At 36.9% G+C, this 14,556-nt stretch overlaps 1 protein-coding gene across 1 annotated transcript; it reads left to right on the plus strand.

The window, feature by feature from the left end:
• The first annotated feature begins 2,024 nt into the window (after positions 1–2,024).
• Positions 2,025–14,545, plus strand: LOC147564625 (uncharacterized). The gene is made up of 18 exons (XM_086648432.1): positions 2,025–2,517; positions 3,925–4,004; positions 4,631–4,681; positions 4,956–5,486; positions 5,598–5,858; positions 6,461–6,526; positions 7,160–7,339; positions 7,816–7,867; positions 7,946–8,230; positions 8,753–8,863; positions 9,575–9,769; positions 9,951–10,226; positions 10,698–11,324; positions 12,190–12,695; positions 12,773–12,833; positions 12,939–13,007; positions 13,134–13,707; positions 14,032–14,545. Exons 1-17 carry the CDS (start codon positions 2,314–2,316, stop codon positions 13,218–13,220), a joined length of 3,642 nt encoding a protein of 1,213 aa, XP_086504558.1. The 5' UTR covers positions 2,025–2,313; the 3' UTR covers positions 13,221–13,707; positions 14,032–14,545.
• The last annotated feature ends 11 nt before the right edge of the window (positions 14,546–14,556 follow it).

The raw sequence follows: 14,556 nt of genomic DNA on the forward strand, positions 1-14,556 counted from the left end.
GACTAGACACAGACACAAATAAAAAACAAAGAACGAAAATTGAAGACCCTAATAGTCGACAAAATAAAACTAAGACTGACAATGCCCCAGTCAAGAGTCGCCGCCACCAATACCAAATATGTGCCACCACCACTAAGGAACCATCAATTTATTGTACTAAAATATAGTGGAATACAAAAAAAACCTCTCTCTTATACCTTTCTCCGCGCCACCACCACCACTGCCATGAAAACACGCCACCAAAAACATCACCATTGCTGTCACGGTACCATCTCCCCCGTCACATACCACACTATCAAAAACACCACCATTTCTTGCCACCACAGACCACACCAGAAACCGCAGCAAAACACACCACCACCCTTAACCACAAACCTCTTCCCCGCCCCACATCACCACCACTAAACATCACCACGAAACCCTCCACAACACCACCATCGTCACTAAGCAACACCACTAGATCTAGCGATAGAAACCAATCGCATCCCCGCCACATTCATTGAGAAAGAGAGAATATTTTGTGAGAGAAAAGAGGAGAAGAAACGGATGAAAAGAGACTTAATCTCGACCAATATAACAAACAGATAAGAGAGAGAAGAGAATCACGGCAGAAATTGAAAGATGACTCCTAGTATTTGCCTGTAACCGCCCTATAAAGGTGGCGCCACCTAAACAAATAAATCTCTCCGCTCCAGAGAAGTGTAACCGCTCCAGAGAGAGTATCTAGGGCAACTACCAAAGCAAACTCACAAAGACCGATCAGATTTAAATCTCACCAATGAAACGAAAAGAGAAGAAAAAGAAGAATAAATTAGAAGTTCAAAACCAGAATCGTCAAGAAAGACTGTTCAGATTGTGCTAAAAACCGCCCAAATCGCCGGTAACCATCCAAACCGTAGGTGGCGCCACCACCCCCAAAAATCGCTCCTCCCGGGAGCTTTTTGAGGGTCGGCCACCTGTTTAGCAACACTTCTAGAACAAATAACTAGCTATTTTATATCTTTCCTTCTTGAAGGATTATTCTTTATATTGATGTATTTAAGTTTTTCTATGAATAAGAAGGTCTCTTTGGATCCTTTCAACAAAAAAAAATTCTTTGGATCATTATGTGATTGTGGTATTTCTTAGTATGGAAATGAAAATCTAATCTGGCCTAGAAAGCTAAATCTAATCCCTTTTGGTCATTATGTGTTGGAAAAAAATTATAGTTTGGCTTTGAAATGTTATTTGACAACTTTTCGAGCAAAGGAATTTAAAACTACAAAATTAGAATTTTCATGCTTTGGCGGGTTTCATGGGAAATAGAGCTTTATCTCATAACATCTTCCATATTTTTCTTCAGAAACATGAAAATGTTTGAACAAAAGAATGTTACAACTAAGTTGTGTTTATACTGTCTGTGTTTTTTTTGTCGTAATACAATTCATCTGAGTTTGATTTGTTTTGGTAAGAAATATTCATCTCAGTTTGATTTGTTTTGGTAAGAAATAGTATAATAGTCATCTCAGTTTAATTCAGACTTTATTTTACATTAATTTGTGCGAGTCTGGCATTTAGATAGTCATATAAAATAGTCATTTGAAATCAATTCGAGTTTGGCCATTAAGACGAGTTTGAATTGGGTTGAGAAAAACAACACCACATTACTCATATAATCTCTATAATTGAATTATATTTTTTTAAAACTTTCCATTTCGTTTTGTTTTTAGGAAAACTATAGAGTCTCCACGAACCCAAGAGTAATGAATTAGCGTATGTTTATTTACTTGAGTAGTAGCACAAATACATTTTCACTAAAATAAGGATAGTTATTTTTTCTATTTAAATGAATATCTTGTCCTTTAAAAGGCTTTATATGTGATTTAAATCTAAACCTAGTTCTTAGATTCTCTAGGATTCCATTCAAAACAAATAGGAGTATATACATTTCAGATGCTTTAACTCCACAATATTTTCATTCATAATGACCAAATTACCCCCACTCTTGGGAAATGACGAATTCACAGAAAATGCCAGCTAGAGACGCATAAAATATATAAACAGCTAATATGTAATTTTTTATATACAAAAAAAAAATAGATCAAAAACAAAAAAATAAAAACACCCAAAAACTGAGAAAAATTCCAAATCTCGACCCAAAAAGAAAAAAAAAACACTCGAAATCCCTCTCTTTCTCTCTCTCTCTATCTCTCGTTTTCTGAAAATTAATCAGTTTAGTTGGTTTTGAATTTTTCATATGATTTGAAGAAGTGAAAGAAAGAGATTCTGAGATTTTATTAATTTTAGGTTTTAGAGAGAGAGAGAGAAAGTGTGATGGAAAGGAGCTTCAGTCCATCTAGAAGCCCTGGAAGTGCGAGATTGCAGTTTGGTGCGGTTTCACAAAGATTAAGATCTTCATCTTTTAAAAAACCACCTGAACCACTTCGACGTGCCGTTGCTGATTGTCTATCATCTTCATCTTCTTCTCATCATGGAAACCCTTCTACTGTTGCTTCTGAGGCTGCCAGAACTCTTCGAGTTCGTCTATTTTCCTCCTCTTCTTTTATTCTAATTTCTGTGTTTATAGCTTCGTAATTGAACCTCCTTGCATGTGATTTGTTTATTAGATCTCTCTTTCTTTTTCTCCGCCTATGAAATGTTGTATATTTTCTTGATTTGATTTGATTTGATTTGATATCGATTCCGAGTTGCTTCATTTGTCTTTGAATTGTTTGATGAAAGTGAAAAAGAAATTCTTTCCTTCTAATTTTTGTTCTTCATGGCTGAATTTTGTTTGTTCAAATTTAGGAATTGAGCTCTAAACTTCAAACATGTTTCATTTTTGTGGTTATTTCACAGTGATACATTGCATGTAGGGTTCAATGTGTGATTTGTATATTTTCACTACGGTTGCTGTGATTATATATTACTAAGTTTTTCATGTGATCATTCTTCTATGAAGTATTTTGCATATATAAGATTCTGTTAATTTTGTTTAAATATAGGTATTTAGTTCTACAAGATTGTATTTCTGCCGGTTTTATGCAATTTTGTAGGTTTTGACTTTTGAGGGGGCAATGCAAGTGGGTTTTATAATTTTTCCTTTGATTAGTTCAGGCGATTTATACGTGTTTTGATATGTGATGAATAATAACTATTTAGTTAACATTCATCAAAGTACTAGTTTTAGTCTGCACAAAAACGTGTTGATCTTCAATTTCCATAACAAACCACAATAGAAACCAACATGAATGTATAATTGTAGGCATCACGTTTTAAAGAATTTGTGGGTTTCCGTTTTATACTATTTTTGGACAACCTGATGCAATCTACGGTCACGATATAGAATTAGGAAAAATCAAGGAGTTCTAACCCCTAACCCACTTTTGATAGTTCTTCATTTTAACGTTTATGCCTTCTTTGTCTTGTTACGTAATCAATAATCAATAACGTCACATTTTCTTTATTTGTCGAAGCATATATTGTTATCTTATTTCTTGAGAAAAGCATGAAATTTTCTAAGGGCCCTAAGAAAAAATAACACGACAAATATCTGGACAGCACCATTACTCAAATTTGTACATATGCATCTCAGGAGTGAGCATAATCCTTGAACTTATTAGAATCTATGGATTAAGATACTCGTAGAGATTCCGGTTGGAGCATAGTATTGCAAAATTTTCAACTTAAACACCATTATTTCCCCACATTTTTCAATTGACTCGATAACATCACCTCCATGCACGTCATTGACACCAAACACATTGGTCTACCTCACTGGAACTTTTTCTATTAGATGATCTTTTTAATGTGACCATGTTTTCAACTTTGACGTATTTGCTGCTTCACTTACTGTATATGATATTGACTCGTATATGTGGACCTGACCTCTTTTGCATGTGCGGATGTGATAACTCAAAAAATGAACATATATTTTATCTGCAGGACTATATCGCAGCCTCTTCGACCACTGACCTCGCTTACAGTGTTATCATAGAGCATGCACTTGCAGAGCGTGAACGAAGGTACTATTGGTCTTTCAAATATAATAGATATATGTACATCTATCAACACTATTTTTTTTCGTCATAATGTTGTCCCCTCTTTTAATGAAATTCAAACAATACAATAACATAAATTATGATGAAGTTGTTGTAAATTATGAAAAGCATCAGTGGTCCACGTCCATCTAAGGTTGGAGGATGGAAATAACCAATGATAAAGTTGAAGCCTTTGAGCTACACTTACAGAGTAAACGTGCACGCCTAAGATGGAAAGAATAATAATAAATCTCAATAAAAATGTTCCATTTTTGTCAGTTTTAAACATTTCATGGATAAGCTTGTATGTAACAAAATATTGTTTTCGTTTGAAAAGCAATCCTGACTAAGGTAGTAAGGTGAGCTTGAAGGTGTAAATTACATTGTATTCGAAGTGGAGGATCATTTAGAAAATAAAAACAGCATCTGTATATATTGTCTATATCTAAATCTGACCTTCTCATGGTATCCTGGCTAACCAATAAATCTCTTGATGGATACCCCTGATTCATGTTATGTGTTCTTTTATATTGTTACACTCAATTATTCAATTATCTTCAAAGGTAAAATTATTCTTTATTCCCCCTATTGATGGCACTTACTTGTACCAGTCCAGCAGTAGTTGCAAGGTGTGTGGCACTTCTAAAGCGATATCTACTAAGGTGTGTTTTTCAACATCAATTTCTTATCAGTTGTATGTCAAGTCATAAGCAGACGAACTTGCAAACAATTTGCTGCTTCTTTGGTGTCCATGCCTATCGCTTTTTGGCATCAAGAATGGTTAACCCAGAAAGAAGTATGACAAGTTCATCCTTTTGACTGTGTCAAACTTTGATCGTGAAGTCATACCTTCTGGGGGGACCCAGCATGGTAAGCTTTCATAAAGAAGATTTCATCGACATATTTACCCATCTTTTGTTTGTTTTCTTGCTGCAGATATGTACCCAGTGAGCAGACACTACAACTGATTGACCAATTTTGTGTAAATTCCATTTTTGAGTGTGATTCTAACATAAACCGAAGAGTATCTCCATGGTCAAAATCCCTAAGTCAACAATCTGGAGCATCAACTACGTCAGCAAATGCTCCTCCTCCATCTTTGGCCGCATCTGGTTTTGCGTCTGGAGCACTTGTCAAGTCGCTAAATTATATTCGTTCTTTATTAGCTAGACATATCCCAAAACGGTCGTTCCAACCAGCAGCTTTCACATCAGCTTCCACTGCTTCTAAACAGTCTCTCCCATCACTCTCTTCTTTCTTGAGTAAATCTTTTAATTCCCAGTTAGGCGCTACGGCTGTCTCCGCTAGGGAATCACCCGAGAGGAAAGAAGCTTCAGTTGTATCTGTTTCGAACTTATCAACTGTTGAAGCAGTAGAAGTGAAAGAAGGCACTGATTATATAACCACTGATGTCCTCAAATGGAGGTGGTCAGGTGATCAGCAATTATCTTCAGTTACTGGTGACAGGTAATTGTTCCGACACTTTCAATTCGATATAGTTAACAATCTTGAATTTCAATTGGGTAATTGTTTGAAGGGGCTTCGGGAAAATCTAACTGGATTTAATCTTGTACCTAGTGATGGCGGGGCGCCTAGGCCCCAAGAAGTTAGTACACGTAGCTTCTTGGAAGTAGGAGCTGCTGCACTTCTTGTCGGAGAAATGGAGGCTAAGATGAAAGGCGAGCCCTGGAGACATTCTGGTGCTCAAGATATACCTGATCTCGATCAACTTTTGCAGCCTTCGACAGTCACAACTGCAACTGACTTTGCATCAGCCCGGTCCCACTTGAGAGCGATAACCGCTTCCAAACGCACAAAACCTGGACCTCATCAAATTTGGCATGCTCCTTTCTTTTGATATTTCATATGAATTTTTATTCTTGCATTTCAGTCTTCAGTTATTATGTTACCTCGCTAGTTGCTACGTCTCGTTGCTGCCAAAATATAGTAACTTAGGCATTTTGGGTGCCACTGATTTTAATTTATCATGTTACTTAACAATATATTTAAGGAAATCCATGTTGTAGAAAAACTCTCCATTCTGATGAACTCTATGGCGGATACAACTAAACTATTCATTCAAATCTCGCTTCAAATATTGCCTCGTTTCTTGCTATTATTTTGGTTCTGTAATGTAGTGGTTGTCTATTCATGGCCTGGTTTCGGTCTGGCGGAATTGAACTAGTTTGACTTTTAGAGTATATCTCTTTAGTTTGACATATTTATCAAACTAAACATGTCAAACTAAACAAATGGGTTAGGCTCTTACCCAAGTTAACATTTGTTTGATATTTATTATGACAACATATTATGTCTGTTGAGAGCTGATTATTTCAGACCATTTCTTTTTCAGAGACTAACATCTAAACTGCATAGTTTGCTTATGTATTAATTGATTGGAACATGCTGTTACCATCTATTAACTACTTGTCTTTTTACAGGGAGGAGTCTGCAGTTAGTACATTTCGTCCACGTTCTCGACCTCTTTTCCAGTATCGTCACTACAGGTATAGAAAGCCACCCCCGTGCTTTGCAAATTATTTCATATTCTACATAACTTCGTGATATATAGACACATATGTGAAGATTAAATGGGTCTTACATACCTCGGTAGTCCCCCACCATTAAGTACATGAAGAACAACTTTGAAGCATTCAGAAGGATGTTCAAAACATTCTCAAAGTAAGCTACTTGATTCAGGAAAACACCATTGGCGTTTTATAACCTGCTGCCTTCGCCAAAACATTACCAGCTTCATTAACCTTGGGTCCTGATACCTATGCACTGGGATAACACTATCCAAGGATATGTCACTCAATATCGTACAACTCATTATTTATTTCTTAACAATCTTCGATTTTTCGGTGACCTATATAACACGTAAATTCATACAAGTCAAAGAACTTCATATCTGTCATTACAAATATCCTTACCATTATCGTGTACATGTCATTTATCGTATGTTTAATTTTCTAGATATCCTTATTGTATTCGTTTTACAACCCTGGTTTGGATGGGTAGTGGTTTAATTGTTCCTTAATTTTTATTACGTAAAGGGATTAATGATCATTTTTCAGTCATTTGTTTTCCTGATAATTTTTATTTCTAGATATCTGACTCAAACGTTTTATTGTTGTTAGTGAGCAGCAACCTTTGCAGTTAAATCCCAATGAAGTATATGAGGTCATAACTGCAGTTTGTTCAGAAGCATCATCACCAAAATCAAATCTGATGACTGTTTCATCCAGATTGAGTAATAATAGTGGAAAACCTTCGATGGATGTTGCAGTTAGCGTCCTTATTAAACTTGTTATCGACATGTATGTATTCTAGATGCAATTGCATCTCTACACCCTTAGTTACTTGGATTGTGATTATGCCAATTGCGTATAAAACGTGAAAAAAATCATACATAAATAAGTAACATGAATAGCAGTCATCTGGGCAATTTGGAAACTCCGTAGAGGGATGACTTTCAAGGAAAGAAAATTTAACAAGATGGAGTTAATTGAGTATGTAAAGCTTTACCTTCTCCAATGGAGTAGAAAATTGGATTAGGCTAAAAATATTTCTTTTGTAAATTTCTGTATTAGGTGGGATGCCTGAAACATAATAGTCTAGATTGTTCATACCCTTTTGAGGCTTTCTTTGTGAATAATTTTCTCTAATATTGTTTTATACCTTTCTAAAATACAAAAAGTAGTTTCAAAGGATTAGGTAAGTGGGTGTCTTTTGGATATATAAATTGCTTTTTCCCCTTGGTTTAAAATTGGAATCCATGTTTCTCTTTTTGCAGGTATGTGTTGGATTCTCAGACTGCTGCTCCTCTCGCCCTTTCTATGCTAGAGGTGCTACATCAATTACACTTGAGATATTTTTGCATTAATGTCCCAATATTTTTCTAATATTTATTTTCCACATTTCAGGAAATGCTCAGTTCCCCAAGATTAACATCTAGGATTCGTGCATTTGATTTAATTCTGAACCTTGGGGTGCATGCTCAGTTACTGGAACCTATGTTCCCTGATGATCCTCCCATAATTGAAGAAGAGTCTTCTCAAGAACTGAATCCTAATAATGAAGGACAGCTTGTGACTGACATAAAGGGTAACGTTGATCCCTCTAAGCGGAATGGAAGTGCCTTAGCTATTGACAATTTTGAGTCGTGGTTATTGAGCATTTTGCATGAGATTCTTCTTCTTCTTGTTCAGGTACAATTGGTCTCTATATGATCTCCATTACTTTTCAACCCCCCGAATGGTCGAATTTCATATGCTGGTAGAAAGTTCGTCTTTCTACTAGATATCTCTACGTATTTTGAAAGAATTTAATAAAGTTAGATAATTTGAATAACTGCAAACTCGATTCAGATATCCAGTCCAAGGATGCTATTTACAATATATTTTGTGATTTTTTGCTAGGTGGAACGAATAAGTTGTAGCACTTGTCATGAACATCGGTTGCTCAAAAGTTCTAGTTTCTTTTTAGTACTATAATGCTGTTTAATATCTCTAGATCAAACATATTTGGAATTTCAAAATTTGGTTCAAATCTACACGAGATGGCTGATGTCTTTTGACAGTGACACTTCATTCATCTAAAATTTGTTAGGCTTCTTCTTGGAGCGCTTGTATCAAAATTATATTAATAACTTCCATATCTGATCTGTAGGAGATATCTATGATCGGTTTTGCTTGTAATATATTCCCTTAATCCTTTATAACATTTTGTAGAAAGAAGAGAAAGAAGAAACTGTGTGGGCATCTGCTTTAAGTTGTCTACTGTACTTTGTCAGTGATAGAGGCAAAATCTGGAGGAAAAGATTGGAAGGTCTCGATATACGGGTGAGCTTTTATTCTACTCTTTGTTGCCACTGTAGTTTCAACTTATCATCTCCATCTGAAGATCCAAAAAGAAAAAAGTCTTCTACTACCCAAGCAGTTCTATACTTTTTTCACGCCCCAAAAGAACCTTTCCTGCTGCACCAAACTTTTCTTGTTAATGAGACCAAGGTTACCTGGTACGCGGATCGCTCCGGTACGTGGTACGGGTACCGGTACGCGGAACGCTACCATGTGGGTATCGGGTACGCTAGGGGTATACTTCTCCGGTACGCCATTTTCGAGTTCAGTACGTTTTGGACTATTTTTCATAAACAATAAATACTCTCTATGATGCATTTATAATAGATACACCTACTCTTAGACATCATTTCTCCATCAAACTTACAATCTAACAAGCCAATTAAAAAAGTTCTTGTGGTTTAACTACCCAATTAGTCGTATTTATAGTTTTCTACAAAGATTTTAGGTTAATTAAGACTATAAATTCAGTACACTAATTGTGGGGTACTGGATAGCGAACCCACCCAAAAAGGGTACGAAATTCGGGTACGGTGAATCGGGTACGCGGTACGTAGGGTGGAGGAGAGTATCTGGTAACCTTGAATGAGACATCATATTGATTTGCAGTTTAGGGAAAAAAAAGGGATTGCTTAGTTAGACAATATAATCAGAAGTTACAAATTGCAATTGTCTTGTTTGTGATGTTTCCAGGTCATTAAGGGATTTTTGGAGATCAGTAGAGAGCATTCTTGGGCGGAGTTAGTTCATTGCAAACTCATTAGCATGTTGACAAACATGTTCTATCAAGTCTCTGATGGAGTTTCAAAAGCTGTTCCAAATGCTCCTCCTAATTTTCTTATTGAACAAGTAGATCTCCTTGGAGGGATTGAATTTATTTGCCTTGAGGTTTGCTCCTTAAATATCTATGAAATTCATATTTATACATTTGTTGGCGAACACTATACAATTTGATATTGCTAATGATGAATCGTGATTGTGATGGAAGCGAAAGACCCTTATAATTTTCTACTGTCTCTAGAAAATGTCAAGGAAAACAATTGAAAATTTTGGTATTTATTTATTGCAGTATTCACAAGCAAACTCAAGGGAAGAAAAGAGAAATCTATTTCTGGTTCTTTTCGACTATATTTTACATCAAATAAATGAAACGTGTTCAGCTATTGGAGATACCGAATACAGCTTTGAGGAAATTCAACCCCTTGCTTCAATGCTATCTCTTGCCGATGCTCCTGAAGCTTTTTACATTGCCGTGAAGCATGGAGTAGAAGGCATTGGAGAGGTGTTACGAGGATCAATTTCTGTAGCTTTGAGTAGATACCCGAACAGCGAACAACTAAATAGGGTAATGATCCTGAACTATTATTTTCTTCCTCTGAAAAGTGTATTAGTTGAAGTATAGAAAGAATCAAGTTATGAGGACCAAAACATGGCAAAAGGTACAGCCGGAACCCCTGTCCAGGGTTTCCTTTTGTGTCTTATTTAGGATAGCAACCAAGATAGAAGTTTATATATCATGATATGACTAATTAGAAGTTTAGTGAATTTAGGAATCCTTATTCCTCAAGTAGTTTTCAACTAGCCTAGCTGACCCTCTAAATAAGGGATTAGCGTCTTACTATCTTTATCATTCATCAAATCATACCTTTTTTCTTGTAATTTACCTTTTCTTTATTGCTTTTTTATATTCTTTCTCGCTTTATTTCAAGGTTTTTCTAGTTCATAATTCATAGTCTTGTTTCTTTATGCTTCCATATCGTCTACATCATTAATTGTCTGTTAAGTTTGACTTTTGGGTTCTGTTTTTCTCTTGTAGCTCTTGGAGAAGATTACCCAGAAGTTCGATTTTATCGTGAGTTCATTTGGTCGTTTAGATGGGGAATTCTCAGACATGATACGAGTAACAAAATCCTATAAGTCGTTAAAAAGCATCGATGATGAAAAAATCGAATATGCAATAAGAATGAAAGGGAAACAGTCATGGGCCACGTTACATTCGCTTCTGCATTCCGAAAGATCTTCTTACCGACAAAATGGCTATATTTGGCTGGTGGAATTACTTCTCGCTGAAATTAGCGAGGAAAGAGACAGAAGGATATGGTCAAACATTACAATTTTAAAACAACAGATTGGAATTGCTGGAGGTCAAGATTCTGCAATAGGTTCAGAAGTTTCTTTACCTATTTGGATCTTGTGTGGTCTTCTGAAGTCAAAACACAACTTCATCAGACGAGGTTTCCTCTTTGTTGTCGAAAAGCTCCTTCTGCGATGCAAATTACTGTTAGACGAAATCGAACTGCAGAATTCGAGCAGCAAGGAAGTTGTTGGGAGTAGTCACGATGATGTTCGTCTGGAGAAAGCCAATGCAGTGATAGACATAATGAGCAGTGCTCTGTCTTTGGTGTATCAAATAAATGAAACCGACCGGATCAATATTCTGAAGGTATTGTTCTTTGGGAATCTTAAGTTTTTTTACTGAATCTACATGAAAAATCATATAATATACATTTGATCTCCTAGAATGTGAATCTTGATTAGTGCCTGACCGTAACTCTGTGTGCATGGGAATGCAAATGGAGTGGGGACGAGGATGGGAATCCCGCTACCCAAACTTATAGAAACTTAGTTTATATATATGAATTATTTTAATACCTTCAAAATATGAAAACACTTAACTGGCCGCGGCTTCCAAAATAGCATCCAAGATTTTGGGTGGAAAAATCTTGGATGTCCCCAGGACCCTCTTCTCTTAACGCACCCTTCATTAACAGAAGAAACTTATTCTTCTTCCTCTTTTCCTACCACCACCATCGTCTCTCTCTCTCTCTCTCTGTATCTCTTTGTCCGGCAAAGGGGAGAGCACCCTTCACCGGAACAACCGACAGAGAGAGATAGATTGAGCAAAGACTAAGAAAGAGAAACAAATGGTGGCGGTAGGTGGTGGTGGGAAGAGAATAGAAAAAAAGTTTTTTTAATGGAGGATCGTTGACAATGGAAGTCAGCCTGCATGAAGAGAAGAAAGGGCTGGGGGCATCCAAGATTTCCTCACCCAAAATCTTGGATCTCGGAGATTATTTTGGAAGCCTTAAAGCCGCAATCCCTGTTAATACACTAAGCAATATAAAAATATAGGTAACGATATATCATACAAATATATCCCATCCCCACCCCACCACCACCTGTGCATGTGAAAGGGACAAAGTTAGTAAATATGATAGTATCATTCTGCTGTTTCATTTTCCACCTAGGTATAACGTCGCTCTTCCTGAAGTAATCTTAATCATTATATAATTGAGCTCTTTGGACAGATGTGTGACATGCTCTTTTCGCAACTATGCCTGAGGCTTCACTCTGCGACTGCAATGCCCCTTGGGGATCTAACATCTGTCGGAAAAATCTTTGGATCCACGGATAGTCTAAAAAATGTTGGAGATGTATTTGTCCCCAAGCAAGGGAAGAACCTTATCTTAGATGAATTTGCAGAAGAAACCACTAGCACGGTCAGCTCTGATCAAAATGGTCCCTCTATTTGTAAGACAGCATCTTTGGCGGCAATGCTTCTGAGAGGGCAGGCTATAGTACCTATGCAGCTTGTCGCACGTGTTCCTACTGCTTTGCTTTACTGGCCCTTGATTCAACTTGCTAGTGCTGCAACAGACAACATCTCGCTGGGTGTGGCAGTTGGTAGCAAAGGGAGGGGAAACCTACCTGGTGCCACATCAGATATCCGAGCTGCTCTTCTTTTACTTCTCATTGGTAAATGCACAGCAGATGCTTCTGCTTTCCAAGAGGTTGGAGGGGAAGAGTTCTTCAGGTACCTTCTTTCATATACCTACATCATGTCTTTCTATGCGGAAATTCTAAGATACTTGAGCTTTCCATCTTTGACAGGGAACTTTTGGATGACACGGACTCAAGAGTGGCGTATTATTGTTCGGCTTTCCTTCTGAAGGCAACGACTGTTTTCTCTCTCTCTTAATACATGAATGCTTTGAGTTTGTTTACTTATTTACTTGTTCTGTGAGATTTTGCTTATTATTGTCTGGGATTTTAACAGAGAATGATGACAGAAGAACCTGAAAAGTACCAGCGCATACTTCAGAGTCTAATATTCAGAGCACAGCAGGTGGGAACCTGGTTCACTCATTTTTCTTGCCTCTGGAAATTGATAATTTCTGCTTCTATTTTGCTTATTATAAAGTCATGCTACTTATGTGGGTAATATCAACTAACATGCGCTTCTATAAATCAGAGCAACAATGAAAAACTTTTGGAGAACCCATATCTCCAGATCAGGGGCATCCTTCAACTATCAAATGACCTCGGAACCAGATTATAGTTCAACTGGCAGAGTTGTCACGATGGATAGCTAGTGAGTTGACATTTAATGTAGCCCATATTTCAGCAGATCAACGTAACGGAATTGATAGCTACTGATTATGATACCGGTCAATTGTTTCCGAATGGACTAGCCTCTACAAAGTGCTCCCATGACTACACCCCAAGTATAATCTTGTGGGTGCTGACGAGTTTCTGCTACAGGTTCTTGGAAAATGATAAAACATCTTTAATCCATATTCAGTGTCTCTAGTATATACAGCTATGAGTATGTATGGCTTTTGTGTTCTAGTCCGGGGCTTGTGGCTGATCAAAACTACCGTAGCTTCCAGACATGCTTGAAGGTTTAATACAGAGTCTAATCAGTAGAATCGACAGCTGAGGCACATGTACAGGAAACCCTGGAGTAACCTAAATTCTTTGATTGATTCCATTTTCTTATGCCAGCAACTGGTTCTGTACGGGTTGAACTCCTTTCTCACCTTCAGGTACTCCACTACATTGACTACTCATACATGCAGTATTTCTGTCTTTTGTTTTTCCGAGTAAGATGAAATATTTTATGTTTCCATTTGTAAATGTGGGCTTTAAGGCAGCTTTACTTTTCAGAAATCTATTAGGATTAGTGAATCTTAATTCTTAAGTAAGAAGCGAGGGACTCGATTCAACCAGTCCAGACTTTGTCCTTTATCTCCGTGAACCGTCTGATTTCCCCTGGTTTTCATCCAGCATTCATTCGTAACTTTCTTGGTTCGATCTCTTGATTTTTATTCCGTTTCTAAATTTAGAGTGGTTGTTGGTTTGCATTGCAGAGAACCTGTTTGTGTGGCAACTTGAGGTGAAGCTAGGCCGACTTCATTTCTCTGTAGCTCGAGGTTTATGCATAAATTTTATGAGGCATCCTCGGGGTATATCTCTCTCTCTCTCTCTCTCTCTCTCTCTCTCTCTCTCTCTCTCTCAAGCATGTGTTTGTTGGAAGTCTGGCTCATTGAATGTGTGAATAGTTTTTTCTTTTTTTTGCGGTATTTTAATTTTCTGAGTAGGAAACAGAAGCACCAAGGGGGAAAAAATTAGATCCCCAAAGGCTATCCAACTCCATAATTGGAGGGTATCAACAAATTTGTGCCCTACTGATTAGTTTTTTGATCTGTTGTTTGGTATCTCATTTAGACTAAAAATGTAAAAGTTTGTCTTTTTTTCCTTTCATTATGTCATGTTTTTTTCCGGTGTATCTTGGATCAACTGCTATTCTGCAAACCCTCCGATCTGATGTTCTCGTAGCCTATATCAAATTTTAAGTTGTTTCTTGTGTTTTGCTAGAAGAAATTGTGTTTCTA

Source organism: Eschscholzia californica, unplaced genomic scaffold (assembly GCF_041429995.1).
Source record: "Eschscholzia californica isolate CP2 unplaced genomic scaffold, dmEscCali1.0.p SCAF_1, whole genome shotgun sequence".
NCBI classification, from domain to species: domain Eukaryota; kingdom Viridiplantae; phylum Streptophyta; class Magnoliopsida; order Ranunculales; family Papaveraceae; genus Eschscholzia; species Eschscholzia californica.